Below are 15,882 nucleotides of genomic sequence, written 5' to 3' on the forward strand. Positions count from 1 at the left end.
TGGAGTTCTTGTGGATCTTTGAAGAGTCATCAGTGTGCAGTGTTTTACATCTAGTCTGAAATACTGTACAGCACTTCCAGCTCAAAGTACAATATCCTATAGCCTATCACTAGGGCAAGTGACAGGGGACTTGCTGTGAGAGAAAGTGTCATCAGCTGACCCACTGGGGCTGTCTTCTCAATGGTCATTTTTCTCCCAAACAGGGGTTGCAAGTGACCCTCCTCAGATGTTAGGAGCAGATTAGACCACAGCTGGTCATAGCATAGCTGCAGGCTACTTAGAGTGTCTCTGGCATCACTATATATACACATATATATGTGTGTATACATATATATATATATATATATATATGTATAACCTCTTTAAGATAAAGTAATTATTTCTGAGAAGTGAGGAGTGTAGCTAAAAAGACGAAGTATGCAAATAGAGAGATCCCTTAAATTATTTCAGTCAATGAAAGTATAGAAGAGAATATGTGATCTAAAAATAATTATGATGTATGGTGTTGCTTTTGATCACAAGCTGTTGGGGTAAAGAGTAATTTGACTGTAATTGTTTTGAGGCAGGGGTCTTTCTGAGAGAAAATTATTTATGCTTTTGGTTTTAGTTAAGTGAGCTTCATGTTAGTTAATTTTCAGGTGGCTTTTGATTGATAGTATTTCATGTTTTGCTCCCTTTCTGGTCGCTCTTTAGTGTGTGACCGATGTGTGGAGTGGCCAGGACATGAAACAGCATCTTGATGCAGTAACCAGGAGCTGGGGCAGATCGTAGCTCAATAGGAACTCAAATTAGTGTGAACGGTGCATACAAAAAACAATGGCAAGACAATTACTTGGACTACTGGTGCTTGATCTTGAAAAAAGCTAAGTATTCTGGGCTGACTCCACTGAAACATGTAGTTGGACTCTTCCTTTGAACATGAGTGGGTTCATCATCCTGATTTATCCTATGATCAAATGGTGCCATAAGATGGGGACGACCATTCCCTCATAGCCTGCTGTAAGCATTCATTGTTGGCCATGAATTTCTCTTCCTAGTTATGTGTTTGTCACTCTGTTATGTGATGAGAGCTGGAAAATTAAATAAAATAAAAACCACAACAGCATACAAAAATGAAAGGGTGACTAATACCTTGGTAGAGGTTTAATCTACATCTTTTAATTGAAGTCATTAATTTTCCCATTGTTTGGGGCAGTAACAACCACTCTTCTAGCATCTGTCCAGCTGTGATGGTAATGTGTTTCCAAAGCTGCTAGGTGCATTGTCTGAATTGAATGCATGGCTTGCGAAGGGTGGGCGAAGGTTGGCCAGAATGCTATCTGGTCCTGTCAGGGAGAAGAAGAAAACACACCTGTAGGGGCTAGAAGGTGGCTGCAGCCCTTTACACTAAATAGACATTAATTAGCTAGTAATACCACCCAGGCACTGCCTTATGAGGCAATAATAACCTAGTTCCTGAGAGGGAAGAAGAAAAAGGCTGAATGCCAAGTGTTTTAACTGAGCCACAAGAATCAGATCATTGCCCAGGAAATCAGTGTGACAGTACAGAGGTTACAAGGTGGTTTGGTGTTTTTTTTTTTTTTTTTTTTTTTTTTAAGAGAAGTCTTTGTGTGGTCCAAGGTGAGAAGAGCATCAGGGATGCAAGTTTGCATGTAGAAAGGAGAAGGAATGCTCATCTAGTGAAAGTTAAGAAAATATAAAGAGGTCACTCAGGATTTGAACGTGCTAGGCAGGAGCTCCCTAGTGATAGTGAACCTTTAAGATTTTGAAGGTTGGTGAAGACTTGAAAAATTCAAGTGTTTCCCCAAAACTCTTGCATCGGGAAACTCGGCCTCAGCTCTTAAATAGGCAAACTAGTCTGCCTTGGTGTGTTTTGATAGCAAAATCTGAATTCATTTTCTGGTTCAGATTTAGTTTAAGCTGCGTTTATAAGATTAAGCCACAAGAATGAAGTGCATATGCTTTAACCAGCTATTTGTACACCTGTACAAATTACTTTCCATTGTTTAAAATCCCAGGGGGACTCCATGAGTACTAATTGCTTTCAAACAAATCTTATTTGAGTGAAGGCATAAATCACAATCTCACCTTCACTGTACACTCCTGTGTAGTCCTTATAATAGAATTAGAGCATAACAAAATGTGGTGTCTGTTTATGCTTGACTCTCCCTTTTCTTTCTCTTCTGTTCTCTTAGATGCTTTTACAAATAGCTTGTAAGGCACCGCCTTACTACCTTGAAGTGGAGAATGAGAAAAGTTTGTCTAAAGCAGTTCTCCACCTGTCGCTAGGAAAGTTATATTACAAAGGAGGGGGCATTAGTGAAAGGAAAGATGTGGACTCAAAGAAGAAGAAAAGTGATGTAAAGAGAACTAAGAATGATTCAGGGAAAGGTAAACATGGGTTAAATAGGGAAAGTCCTTTGAAGAAAGCAAAAAAAATTATAAGAATATAGCACATGGATAAGAAACTGGTTTGAGGGAAAGCAAGTTCCCTGAGTGAGACTGAGTTGGAAAAAGTGATGCATCTCAGTACGGGGTCTGGTCCTGTATTTTGAAAGCTCTCACTATTGTCAGCATGATGCAGTCACAATACTTAAAATCTTGTGCACATTCCATATAGAAGCTACAATTTATCCACCATTAGGAAATCTTTTCTTCAGTTGCTGCTATAAATCTTCCCCTACCCCCATTTCTGGAGACTTTCAAAGGTGGCACCTGTTATTTTTTTTACACTCTAGTGCCCAGATGTGGTAAATAATGAATTTCATGTACTTTATGTTCCTGTTGTGAATATTAATTCTCTCCATATACTTCAGTATTTTAGCCGCCTTCATTGTTTTTGGAGATTTTCAGTGGGGAAAAAAAGGAATAATTATTGGTTTCCTTTGGAATTCTACCTTGAAGATATGTGTCTGCGGTTCTGAAAAGATATATTTCTGCCCTTTCTCATTCCCTTAAAAATTTACAACGTAACAATGAAAATCCAGCAGAATTTTGGCATCGCTTGAATAATTTGTCTTGAAGCTTCATTTCATCCACAAAAAAATTTCAGCCTGGCAAACAATAGGAAGGCTCTTAAAAATGGTGGAATTTGGCTGACAAAAAGGAGCGTGTTTTCTCTGTGAGATCCCTATGTTTTTAAAATCAAACCCTTCCAGAAATAGTTTGAATCTCTTATTTTCTCTGTATAGTCAGTTCAGTACAGAGCTACTCAAAAACAGGATAGTTATTTTTATTTTGTGGTACAGTCATTGAATACAAGAACAATCTGGAGTCTGTAGCACTGCAGACAGAAATATTTCCCAGTGAAATTCATACTCTTTCCAGATTGACAGCAAAGAAAAATCCTGTTTAGTGCCCAGTGCTGCTTTGCAGCCTGTGGGATTTCAAAAGTTTCTTTAAGGACAGCTACTGCTGCTGGTATCTGTTACTATTTGGAAGCTAATTTGAGTGTCCAGCTTTCACAATTTTTCTAGAAGAAGTTTTCTTTTTTCTTCTGGAGCTGCTTATACAGCAACCTCAAGTACAGCTGTAGATACAGAATACATATGAATTTGTCAAATGATTTGTCATGAAACTGGAAATAAGACTTTACCTGGACAAACATTAATTCACAAGTTAGTTTTGAGCCTCTTCCTCATTGTCACTTAATCCATGTCCACTTTCCCCAAGCAATGTCTCTAGTTCCTAGTGATGTTCATCCCTGTCATAGCCAGGAGAAGGGACTCCTGGACATGTCTGATCAGTAGACACACCTTGACTCAACTGCAGAAAAATGGAATACAGTTTAGAGAGGAAAACAATGCTAAAATCACAGGGGATGTAGAGGAATGTTGACACCAAAATATCTTTTCGAAGACTGGCCTGCATGAGATGTTTTTGGTATATCCTGAGTGTATCACGTACAGACTGTGTAGGTGAGGTAAACATGAGAACAGACATTCTCATCTCAGGATTCAAGAGGCTTTGCGTTACTTCAGCCAAGTTGGTACCATCTCAAGGATGGTTCTGGGCATGGGAAGATCCTGGCATTTTGCTCTGATGTCTGAAGATATGGAAGCAGGACTAGGGGATGTGTTACCACATACGGTCCCTGCTATGTCAGGGCATGAGCCATGGCTCTCTGGTGGTTGCACCCACCAGACCTGAGGGATCTTTGCAAACAGCGAGAATCAGATGGTTCTGGAAACTGTTTAACATGAACTTTCAGCAACTTCTGGTGTTGCCTTTAAGTGATTGAATACATGGAAAACCTTATTTAATCACCTCTTCCCCTGTTAATTAGTAGAATTTTTAGGTCACTACTGCCCAAGCCTGGCCTTATCTACAGAGATAAGGGTGTAGAAAAATCATGGTTTTTACTTATTAAAATTTCTGCAACAGTCATTAGTATTTGGTACTTACACATCCTCCTGGCAACTCCTTTCCCAGTAATACTGAGCTTTAAGACATTGTCTTTTGCTTCTGCTCTTGTTAACCATAATTGGAAAAGGAAGAAATCAGAATTTGGTTTAGATTTGCATGTGTATGGCCTTATTTGTGTATGTGACTGCAATGCAAATAGCGTTTGTTTTCTTCCAGAATTAAGTCCCCAGCCTTTGCTGTTGAGGTGCTGAATTGTTAAGGGGTGTTAACAACAGTAGGCACATCTGATGAGGTGGGTTTGTGTTTCTGCCCCTTCAATATGTGGTGGAAATAGAGTACATCCTGTACTGCATCCTGTAGGATGTTTTTTTTTCTCATCAGTACTTATTACCAAATAATTTTATTATTCAGAATGTAGCTCCCCAGAGTGGATTGGGTGCGATTTTAGTTTCCTCTTTTCCCACCCACCTGCCCCTAAGCCCTCAAAATGAAGGCTCTTAATGATATTTGTAGCATCTCAACACCTGATGCACAGCTGAGGAAATTCACCCTGCTGACAAATTATTTTGGCAGACAGTGACATGCAAAACACTCCCACACACCATAAGACTACAAATTGGCTTCTTTAGAGACATCTTGCTTCTTGACTGGCATCCTGCTTTCCAAAAGGGAAATGCAAGCAGCCCAGCTCCCCTCCTCTCCTTGGGGTGATTTCAAGCAATAGAATACGCATGTGCTTGACAAAGGGGCCTACCCACCCGGATGCTGAAAAAGTCAACTAACACCTAGCTTGAAAATGCTTTCTGTATAGTTCCCGTAGATAAGGGGATGAAAAAGAGTTTTCCAAGTGGAATGTAAGTTGTTTTGTTGGAGTGTGTTTAAAGGATGAAATTGATGTTGACGGAGTACAGGTGGCGGGGTGCCTTGGTTTTCTTTCAGTTGTTTACCATAACAGCTATAAATCTGCTTTCCACTCTCTGGCTGATAGCCAAGGCAGAAGTAATAGAGTTCTTTCTTTTTTTTTCTTTTCTTGTTACAACTCTTCATTTTTCCTTTTTTTCCCTTTGCTTCCATCCTTGCTTGCTTACTTTAGCTCCTGGATTGAGAAGCAGAATCTGTGCTGAGAAGTAAAGCAGCTCTGCAGCAAAGAAGGCAGGGGAACATATCAAGACAGTCGCTTCTAGTACCCTTGTCTTCCATTTGGCTGGGTAAAAGAAAATGACATCTGATAATTTGATCTTTAGGCCCTACTGCTTTCCTGCAAGCGTCAGGCATGTGGTAACTGCACTTGGCCAAGAGAAGGGTAGAGGAGAGAGTGGAGCCGATGGTGCCACTGTAGAATGTGAATATTCCTCTCTTCAGCTTTATGGAGTGGAAATAGCAGACCCATGGCCCTCAGTGATATTGAAGGCACTGGAAGAGGGGCTAGCTGGGTTTGTTAGTGGATATAGGATGATTGAAACCCTTCTTCTGGGCTTGCTTTAAGCACTGTTATAAATACAGGGTGAATATCCTCCAGTACAGCAGGCTTCCAGTCCAATAAAAGCTGGAAAAGAAAGAAATTTATATTTTTAGGTAATACGTGTGTCTGTATTTGTGTGTACTTGTTACTTATTTGTAAGCGTTGAAGTAAGACAAAAAAAAAAAAACCATCCCAGTCCTAGTTTTCTGAGCATTGCACAGGAATAGCAAGCCTGTGTCCATGTGCTCTGTCCCTGCCATAAGGAGCTGCCATCTGCTCGGAGAGGAGACTGGTTCTCAATGTGCTCTCACTCAGTACCAAGCTGTCTTATCAAAGCCAAAACTAATAAGCTTCAGGGCATGGGTACGAAACACAGTCCCGTACATATGTAACACACATATTAGAATACATAGTGTGTCCAAGCTTTCACACTAGGACATCTCATAATATTCATTCAGACTGTATTTATTGATACCCCATTCATAGTCCTAAATTCTGGTTTAACAGGCTTGCAAAGAGAATAGAAATGTAGTTTGGTAAAATAACTGCTCTAGACTATCACACAGAACTACTGTTTTACCTGAGTTGACAGTGTTAAACTCCAAAAAGTCAAACCTTTGCTAACTTTCTCTAATTCTTCAGATATCTGCATGTTCGGACTTCAGCTGTGGCTGGAAACCGGAAAGTATCAAAATACCATGCAATAAAAAGCTAGAGACAAAGCATAGTCATGTGAAAATAGGTCATCTTTTGAGGTTTGCAATTTAGTATTTTGGACCCACAAAGTTTAGTGTGTTTGGATGAGGCTGGGAGCAATATTTTGACATGAGCCTTCGCTTGACTCCTTGAACGAAAAGTGAGGTTTTTCACTAGGGCTGCTTGAAAAATATATTGGTGAGCTGTTTTTGCTTGGTGGAGATGTGCATGAAAGAGGTTTATTTCTTCTGGAAAATGTTGCTTGAAACAGCCCCCTGTGAATGTGGGCTGGGTTTAGTGTGCTTGGGCTGGGGAGAGGTTCTCTGGTTCACCTGGGAACAGCTGAGGGACAGGGACCACGTTCCCCAGGCTGTGTGTCTTGGCATGGCTGCTCTGCAGGGAGCTGCCCTTGCCCTTCCATGTCTAGGGTGCCTGTCCTACTCCCATGGCTGCGGACTTATATGTCAGGGCGTAGAAGCTGCTGTCTCTTCTTAAAATGCCTGCCAAAGGATTTCTCAGGTGAGAGGAGAAACTTCTGAAAGCTTTAAAAGCATTCAAATGGGGAGGGAGAAAATTTGTCCTTGCTTGCATGCTGCTCCTCTGCGCTGGGAAAGGAGCACGAAAACCCACAGCTTTGTCTCAGTAGCTGACGCTGAGTGAGCGTTTAGCAGTTCTGGCACAGAGGTGTGTGCATGGGAGGGCAATACATGAGGAGCGGGGCCGTAACACATAGCCTTGCTGAGGTTCCTGGCAGTGTTGATGCCCATGGGCAAGCAGGGACAGATGGACCTGGCTAAATTATGCCAAGAGCTGAAATCAGAGAGCCAGAGGTGGCTTGAAACCAATGTAACCCCAACTCCTAGATTCTTGTTTCTGTGCCAGGTGTCTAAAAGTGCAGCACAAAACCGTATCTAAAACTCCCATTACAAGTTTTATTCTCCATTAATTACTCTCTAGCAGGAGTGTAAAGGGCTCAGCAACTCTGCTCTGCCTAGGACCTGTGTGTTATGCACATTAACTGAGGTGATTTTTCTTTTTTTTTTTTAAAGATGGCAGGCAAGCAAGGGTTGCTTAGTGCTTAGCGCTTGCGAAAATCAGGCCACATATTTATGAACATAATTGCAAGAATCTGCACCTGAGGGATTCCTGTGTTTCAGTCTCTCTTCTCCCAAAACCACTAAAGGCTATTTATCAGGAATCACTGGTTTGCTTTGTGGTAACAAACACCCCATTTAGGGTAGCTTCTAGATGGTTTAGAAACCCAAACTGGCCTAAGATTATTTGGGTGCTGTCTTGAGATACCAAGCAGCTGATGTGCTTCATCTCCATCGAGCCTGAGGGCCAAGTGGGGATGTGACTTCTGAATCAGAGTATACCTGATGTGCTTGCTGTCATGGCTTTGTGGTTACCAAAATCATTCCTTTCTCTGGGTTAAATAAAAAGTTAAAGTCATAGCAAAATGATCTCTGGGTTAATCTTTTCCTGGAAAAAGTAAAAGTACACAGATCCACTGTTGAGGAAAGAGGTCAGGTGATTTGTTACCTGATTGCACCTAACATCTTTTTTTGGTTTTCATGTAGGATATTAAGGCAGTGTGTAAAGCCAGCCCCTTTAGTGCCTGTCCTAGGTGGTCTTAATAAAGAGCTGTTTCAAACAGCATCCAGTCCTTTGACATCCAGTCTCTTGTTTTGCCAAAGTATTACAAGGTGTGGCTAGATCTTGCTTTATTTCTTTTAGGGTTAGAGCCACATCAGCTACTGCCTTTCCTTTGCCTTTTGCTCCCCAAATTCATCAAGCAATTGACAGGTCAGTGAGGATTTTGAAGATTTAATTCAAATCTGGAAATGGAAGAATAGCATTTCAAAGAAGCTTGAATCAGACCCTCTTCAAAATGTATGTCTTACATTCCCCTGGGATATTTTGGTGACATGTGGTGATAAAAGAAAGAGAGGCCAAGTATTGAAAAAACACCAACAAACAACCCATGATCACCCTACAGTGATCCTGCTAGTCATTTGGAAATACCTTCTTTTTCAAGGAAATAACAAGCCAGCTTTCTTAGGTCATGTTTTGACCTTGATTCCGAGGGACTATATTTTTCAAGATGAGTGTGTTAGAACATCTCTCTTCTTCTTCTCCTTCTTCTTCTTCTTCTTCTCCTTCTCCTTCATTTTTAAATCAAGGTTAAGCGTGTTTGGGTTTACATCTGAGTTTGCAATAGAATCTTTTATTCCCCTGTTAAGCAGCAATTCCCAGGCAACTCCTCTGGGTGTCAGTACAACTTCAGGTATAGCTGCATTGTGGCGTTCCAAGCCTTCATTCGAAGCTTAGACAGAGAAATGGTAAGCGATAAAAAGTTAGGCAGTAATGAGAAAAGATATGGAACAACGTAAGGGACACAGGCATGACTGAGACACAGCAAGGAATACATCTGAGCTGCCCTTGTTTTCATAAGAAGCCCCAAGCTACATTCCGGTATGTTGGACTGCTTGTGAACAGCCCGAGGCAATGGTTTATGTGCAGGTAGAGACTAAGGCTGCAGAAGGAGGTTACAGAGATGCTAGAAAAAGTGCTGATCTTTACCTTTAGCAGAATTAGAAAAAATTAGGCTCTCCAGATTATTGTTACAGATTAACAGGACATGGCCGAACGGATTTCTGCCAAATAATAAATAACTTGAATGTAATTTTTTAGATTCAGGGAGCATTGCTGGTCAGCATTTTCCCATGTGTGTGAGACAGTATGGCCATTGTCTACAAGAAATATTTGAGAGGAAAGAATGACTGGAAAGCTGGGATAGTAAAAGCAGAAAGCTTTGTAGAGACACTCACAGAATTGCAGAAAAATTTAGGTTGGGAAGGACCTCTGAAGGTCATCTAATCCAAACCCCCATTCAAAATACGTCCAGTTAGATGAAGTTGTTCAGAGCCTTGTCCAGATGAGTTTTGAATATCTGCAAAGCTGGATATTCAATAATCTGTACAACCTGTTCCCCTGTTTGGTCATCCTCACGGTGAAACAGTTTTTCCTAATATCCAGTCTGAATTTCTCACATCCCAACTTGTGACTGTTGCTTCTCCTCCTCTTCTTTCTTCAAGCAAACTCTGGTTCTGTCTTCTTTATACCTTCCCATTAGGTAGCTGAAGGCACCAATAAGATTTTCCCTGAGCCTTCTCTTCGTCCTGAATAAACCCAGCTCCCTTAGCTGCTCCTCGTATGTCTTTCCTCATATGCCCTCACCATCTCTGTGGCTCTTTGTGGAACTCAGACCGGTTTGTCCATGTCCGTCTTGTTCTCAAGTCTCACAAGGACTGAGTAGAGGGCAAAACCCACTTCCATTTACCTTATGGCTGCACTCTTCCAAATACAGCCCAGTATGCCATCGGCTTTCGCTGTTGCAGGGAACTCTGCCGACTGACATTCAGCTTGTGCTCTGCTAACATCCTGTATCCTTTTCTGCAAAGCTGTTTTCCAGGTGGTAGGCCCCAGCCTGTCTTGTTGCATGGGTTTATTCCTCCTGAGGTGCAGAACTTTGCACTTGCGTTTGTTGAACTTGCTAGGTTGCTGCTAGCCCACTTCTGCAGCCTGTCAAGGTCACTCTGAACTGGGCATGTACAGGGTCAAAGTGGAAGTGTGGGGAAACTCTCAGTAATTCTTAGGCTTTTATTTTTCATCAAGTGCCATGGCAGAAAATAGCGATGCCCAGGCTGAGCATTATCTTTAACTCTTATTGGGTGCCTCCAAGTAGGAGATGCTGAGCGATCAGGAAAAAAAGCAGTTCTGCCTTTCTGCCAGTAAGATACAAGGCACTGTCTGCAGCTGGGGCTGCAGGGGACTCGCCAGTCCCAGAGGCGTTGATATGTGTCAGACTGCTGAATGAGGGTGTTTCCTCACCTTTATTTTAAAAATACTTTATGTGCAAAAAATTTTCTTCTATTACATTCAGCGAATACATGAATAAATCCCAATAGAGGTGCCACTTTTGGTTCTGAAGAGATGTACACACAAAATGAGAAGAAATGGGTTTAATCTGAAAGCTCTTTCCCTCCCCTGGTCACAGGCAGCTATTGTCAGACTGAATTAGAAAGTTTGCAGAAATACGTTGCTTAAGCAGGGAAAAAGGGGAATGGTCATAAAAACCAGCAGAATTGCTGCACAGATTGTTATTTGGCCTTTAAATTGTAAATGGCTGGTTTTAAATAGGCCTGGTGCATGGTTTCTGGTGATGGTTTCTGCTACAGGTTTATTGATTAAAATATCTGCTTCACATCAGCTCTGGGTTTGTTTCTCCAGAGAATTTTGTCTTCATGAATAATGTACCCATTTGCTGAAATTTTGTTAGAATTCATCTGCTGGAGACTGGCTGTATTTCTCTAGGTTCCTAAGCCTCAGTTGAGTAGGGTCTAAATTGTGGCAGTCCCTGCCCTTCCCTCCTCAGAAAGGAATATTCCCTCTTCCACCCTTCCAGTGCTGAATAAATCTCGTACTTGCACATTGGAGAGTGCACTTGGAAACAGCTGTGTTTGGCTGTTTGGGGAAGGTTTGTATGATACTGAAGGCTGTCTTGGCTGTACTGGGGATTAGATTTTTGCCAGCAGTTGATCCAAGGTCTGTAAGAGTGAGTGGAAAAATTCCAGTGAGCTTTGGATCAGACCATTAACTCTGAGGCACAGTGCTGCTTTAGGTGGGCATGTCTCATGCCTTCAGTATCATAAGTCTTCCAATTTGCTGGAAGCATCTAGTGAATATATGAGATGGGGCTTTTTACATTATTATTCAGGCTATTTCACCTGAATCAGGCTATTCAGGCATTTCTAAAGATGTGTACCTCATTTCTTGGGAGGTCCTTGTGCATTTTGTGTTAAGCACAAGAAGTACTGCTTTGCTTGCATAAGGAATGGTGGAACAGGCAATGCGCAGCTTCCCCTTGCAGGCTGAGGCTTGCAAGTGCTGTTATCTCTTCTGAGTAGAGCTTGCCACTCTGCAACAGGAGGAGAACACTACTGCAGGACCTATAGTGAAAGGAGAGGTATGAACAGCATGGAAAGGAAACAGAGGTGATAACATACTCTCCCTCCTCCTCCCTTCTGATCCCCTTCCCTATCATCATAGTAATATTTGTCTTCCCTTTAACTGGTCACTACAGCAATAGCCCTTCATAAAGGATCTGTCAAATCAGGGCAGGGGAAAAGTCAGATTAATGCCTTTGGTGAAAATATTTTAAATTGGGCTTCTCTTTCACACTTACCCATGAGAAAAGAGCATTGCTGGTGGAAGAGCTAATTTAATCTCATGATTCTGGAAATGTAGCCAATCACAGACAATCTGGCCTGCCTTTACTCTCTTGGGAGTGGGGGGGTGGGCAATGAGCCTTTCTTTCTACAATTTTACACCAAGATAAAACCAGAAACAAGTAACAGTTAATATGAAAAATAAGCGATTCCGTTCTGAAGTGGCCAAGAACAGGATATTGCAGTGCCTGAACCCTTTTCTGAGGGTTTTGGGCATTTGATTTGTTTTGCTTTGTTTAACCAAATTAAAATGTCTTCATGATTTCATTTGGCAAAGTGTTTTGACCCAGGTGGGACCACAGATCTTGACAGCGTATTAGTTCTTCTGAAGTATCTCTGACTTGTCTCTATTTTTTTTAAGGCATAGAGGTTGTGGGAATGCTAACTTGCTTCTTTATGACAGTCAAACACATAGCTAGAATCACACTCTGAGGGCAGCTGACAGGCGCTAGATAGATGGTTACTGTGGGGATGTTAGCAGCTGAGAATCCTCCCTTCTCAGGACACCCGTCTGGTGACCACTGCTGCCACAGTATTATCCCTCACACTTCTGACAAACCTGAGCGAAAGATGTGTGACCAGAAATATGAGCATCCACTGGACTTTTTTGGTGTCAGGAAAGCCCTCTGTTGCTGTGGAGTGAGTGTATGTGGTTTAGAGCAGGTCATTAGACTTTATTTCTTTCCTCCCTTAGAGCCTATCATAAGCATGGGGTAGACCAGACAATGCATAAAATGCCCAACACTATTAATGTGGAGTTCCCAACAGCCTCACTTCCTTACGTTATAGTTACAAGCAAGACTCCCCTTGGTGTAGTTAGGTCAGTACTTGAATGGTTTGGAAAACCTCCCTCTTGCTAAAATGTATGGCCTGAAATTGTAGGAGAATGTTCAAAGTCCTCTCTACTCTTAGCCAAAATACTTTATGTTGGTAGTGGAACAAAGGAAGCCTAGTTTATTGTGGTTGAACCTTTGGTATCCTCAATGGTGGAAGGTCTTGTTGAGGCTTTCCTGTGGCTGAGATATTCAAAACCTCTCTTTGTGGCTTTGCAGCTACGTCAGAAAGTTTGAGCTTATGCTATTGCGTTTCCTTGTGAAAGCAGGAATTGCCTTTCCAACCCCTCTGTTAATGATGGGTGAAATGAGCCAACAAGCTCAAACTTTATTAGGGTGAGAGAAGTGCATACATACACATCAAGATGCTGTGATTATATAAGCCTTATTTTCTCAGGATACCAGGCTACACAGTTCCAAAAGATGCTTGATGAAGCCTTTCAAATGGAAACACTGCTAGTAGCAACAGTAGTACCTGTTAGATTTCTTCCTGTTCAAGCACTGTGTTCAAGGCATGCAACAAAGGTACATGGCAGTACTATTTTGAAAAATACATACTAATTTTGGGCACACTAAATGTACACAAACATATATTTCATCCCTCCCTTCAATGTTTTAATTGAGAAGGCGGTGATACTGTAATAGTGTCTCTCCTATTGTTGATGCTTTAAGGAACTAATGACATCTGTTTTACCAGGCATAAAGAGCAGCCAAATTATAGGATAATCTGTACTGTTTATTTTATTGTTTCACATAAAGATCTGAAAGGTGATGAAACTGTGCAATTAAGAAACAAAACAAAGGAATAAATTCTACTGATGCTGTGGGATACTGCATTAGCAATGGGCAGACAGTCAGGATATGTGAGCTAAGCAACCTGGCATGACTCCTGCGTGTAAAAATATTTTTAAGTACCTAAAAATTTGCACCTCTTGATATGGCCCATTCTGCACTGTTTAACCTTGTAGGAAACACTGTATGTTGAGTTTTGATCTTCAGAAGGGTTTCTGCTGGGGGTTGTGGAGGAAGGCCTGTAACTAACTGGTCAAAGCAGTGGGACAGGGACAGAGTCCTAGTGATGCCTGCTAATCCTCTGGGTTACCTGCATTCCTACTGTATTTCCACAGACATGGCTGAAGTGCAAGGGCAGAGCTGGCCTGGTTGGCAGCAGAGCAGAATACATGCCTAGGATGTTCAGCAGCAATCAGAGGATTTAATGGGAGTAGAGGATTAATTAATTCTGATCCATACAGACATATTGGCTTCTTGCGCAGTCAGAATCTTAATTAGGCAATCACATTTTTTCCTTTCAGTGACCATTGCTCCAGCTGTGCTGTAACTCTTTCCTCTCTTTCTTTGCAAATCTGTCCCTTTTTTAAAAATGTACATACCTCATTAGGAAAGTTTCCTTCTTTTCTTTCCATCATTCCTGTTTGCATCTACATATTTGCATATTTGCTTCTGATGTCCTATAATCCCTCAGCCTTCATTTTCAGACCCCTGTGATAGAATGAGATCATGACTCCTTCCTCAGCATCTTTATTCCTCTAAATCCAGGGTTTCTAACCCATCTTCCCCCCCCCTCCAATCCCCAGCCCCTGGTGACTCACTTAAATATACATGTGCTCTTTTCCTCTTTGTTCCTTCTTTTCCCCTCACCCCTCTGTGGCTGCTTTTCTTATGTCGGCTTTGATCTGTTTGCTGGCAACACTAACAGTTTTAAATCTTTAGTAATTTGTTATTTTTTGTACCTTGGTGCAAAATTAAATATATCTTGGAAAGGAAGCATGAGTTTTCCCATTCACTGCAGGAACAAACTCCTTGTTACCTGGGTGGGAAGGCTATGTATGCAGTTGAGAATCTTTGTTGGGGAAGTCCTGAGGCAATGGTCCAATCCACTCTGTGCTGTCAGTCCGGTCTAAATAACCGAGGCACATCCTAGATTTGGCTGTACAGTTAGCCCTAGTTTTGCTAAGCCAAGCTACTGCAGCAAAGGGAAAAACGGAGGGCCAATACTTTACACCTCTTTGTGTTCCTTTTTTGTGGGTGCTGACCAAAAGGATGAGGAGTGTGATCCTGAGTGATGGGAGCTGTGACAGAAATCTCTGGAATTCAGTGGGGCCCTTCTGTTCATCAGCAGGGGCACTGAGAGGTCCCTCATGTTTTATAACCCCTCACTCTCTTGGAGTATTATCAGAGGCGTAAGCCAGTGGTTAGGGTATCCTGTAACTCTTGTGTTGCTGCTGTTACATTGCTTTTACTGTACTTACATCTGTCCAGACCTTTTTTTTTTTTTTTTTTTTGGGTGGGGGTCTGTTTATGTTACTTTTGTGAAGATGGCATGAACTGGTATTAATTACAACCAGTGTTTTATGCTCTCCACCACATTGACTCATGGTAAGAAAAATGGCCACCTTAATGACTACAAGTTCCTCTGAAGCTATAATTTCCTCAACCACCCCTAGCTGTGAGGTTTCGTCCTGGCCCACACTTAATTATAGTCCCTGCAATAACCTCTGAAGGATCAGGACTTTCTGAACAGTAATGTCAGCTATTTCCAACAGAACAGCAAAGTTCTTTGCCAAGTACCTACAGAAACTCTTGGCATGAGTGCTTAACAGTGCAGCTGTCAGCTGTCTTATGGGTGTGACTCCATACGGCCACTCTGGTCTGCAGAACCTGCTCACTGTCTCTGCCCTTTTCTGCTCTTTTCTTGTCAGATGCTTTCCAGTCCTCCCTTCTAAGTTAGCCCAAGAATAAAATCTTCCAATTCCTCCATACTGTATTCCCCACAGTGACATTGAACCTTTTTTGTGGCCTTTCCATACCAAAGATTGACTGGACTTTGTTGTTTTATTCCAGGTCACCGGTCTCTTCAGAAGATCAAGGTAAGATGTGTTTTGTAGATACTGATAGCATCTTAAAAATGAGACTAAAGACTAGCTGTAAGCTGTGTTTTAACACAGTTGTGGTGGAGAAAAATGACTTTATAAAAATGAAACTTTGATGTTGCTCAAACTTTGTTCACCCCTAGACATCAAGTGAGTGTTCATTTAGTTGGGGCTGGCAGAAGTTAAGCCTGTATTGAGTTGTTTGTAAAATGAATCTTGCTCAAGCAAACTGAACTATTTCAAGTGTTCATAATTTATTCACACAAATGCATAGGGCTTCACCTATGAAAAATTAGGTGCGGGCTTAAAGGATGATATGAGATGAAGATGAGCTGACCTCTTGT

The 15,882-nt window shown here is 41.6% G+C and overlaps 1 protein-coding gene across 3 annotated transcripts in view; it reads left to right on the forward strand.

Moving 5' to 3' along the window:
* DGKI (diacylglycerol kinase iota) overlaps positions 1–15,882 on the forward strand; it is a 153,360-nt gene that overhangs the window by 99,035 nt on the left and 38,443 nt on the right. For all 3 annotated transcript variants that reach the window (XM_075503567.1, XM_075503574.1, XM_075503559.1), the window contains one exon: positions 15,510–15,535. In XM_075503567.1, the coding sequence (XP_075359682.1) occupies positions 15,510–15,535 (26 nt within the window). The remainder of the gene's footprint in view (positions 1–15,509; positions 15,536–15,882) is intronic.

This window comes from Mycteria americana, chromosome 1, assembly GCF_035582795.1.
Source record: "Mycteria americana isolate JAX WOST 10 ecotype Jacksonville Zoo and Gardens chromosome 1, USCA_MyAme_1.0, whole genome shotgun sequence".
In the NCBI taxonomy this organism is placed as follows: domain Eukaryota; kingdom Metazoa; phylum Chordata; class Aves; order Ciconiiformes; family Ciconiidae; genus Mycteria; species Mycteria americana.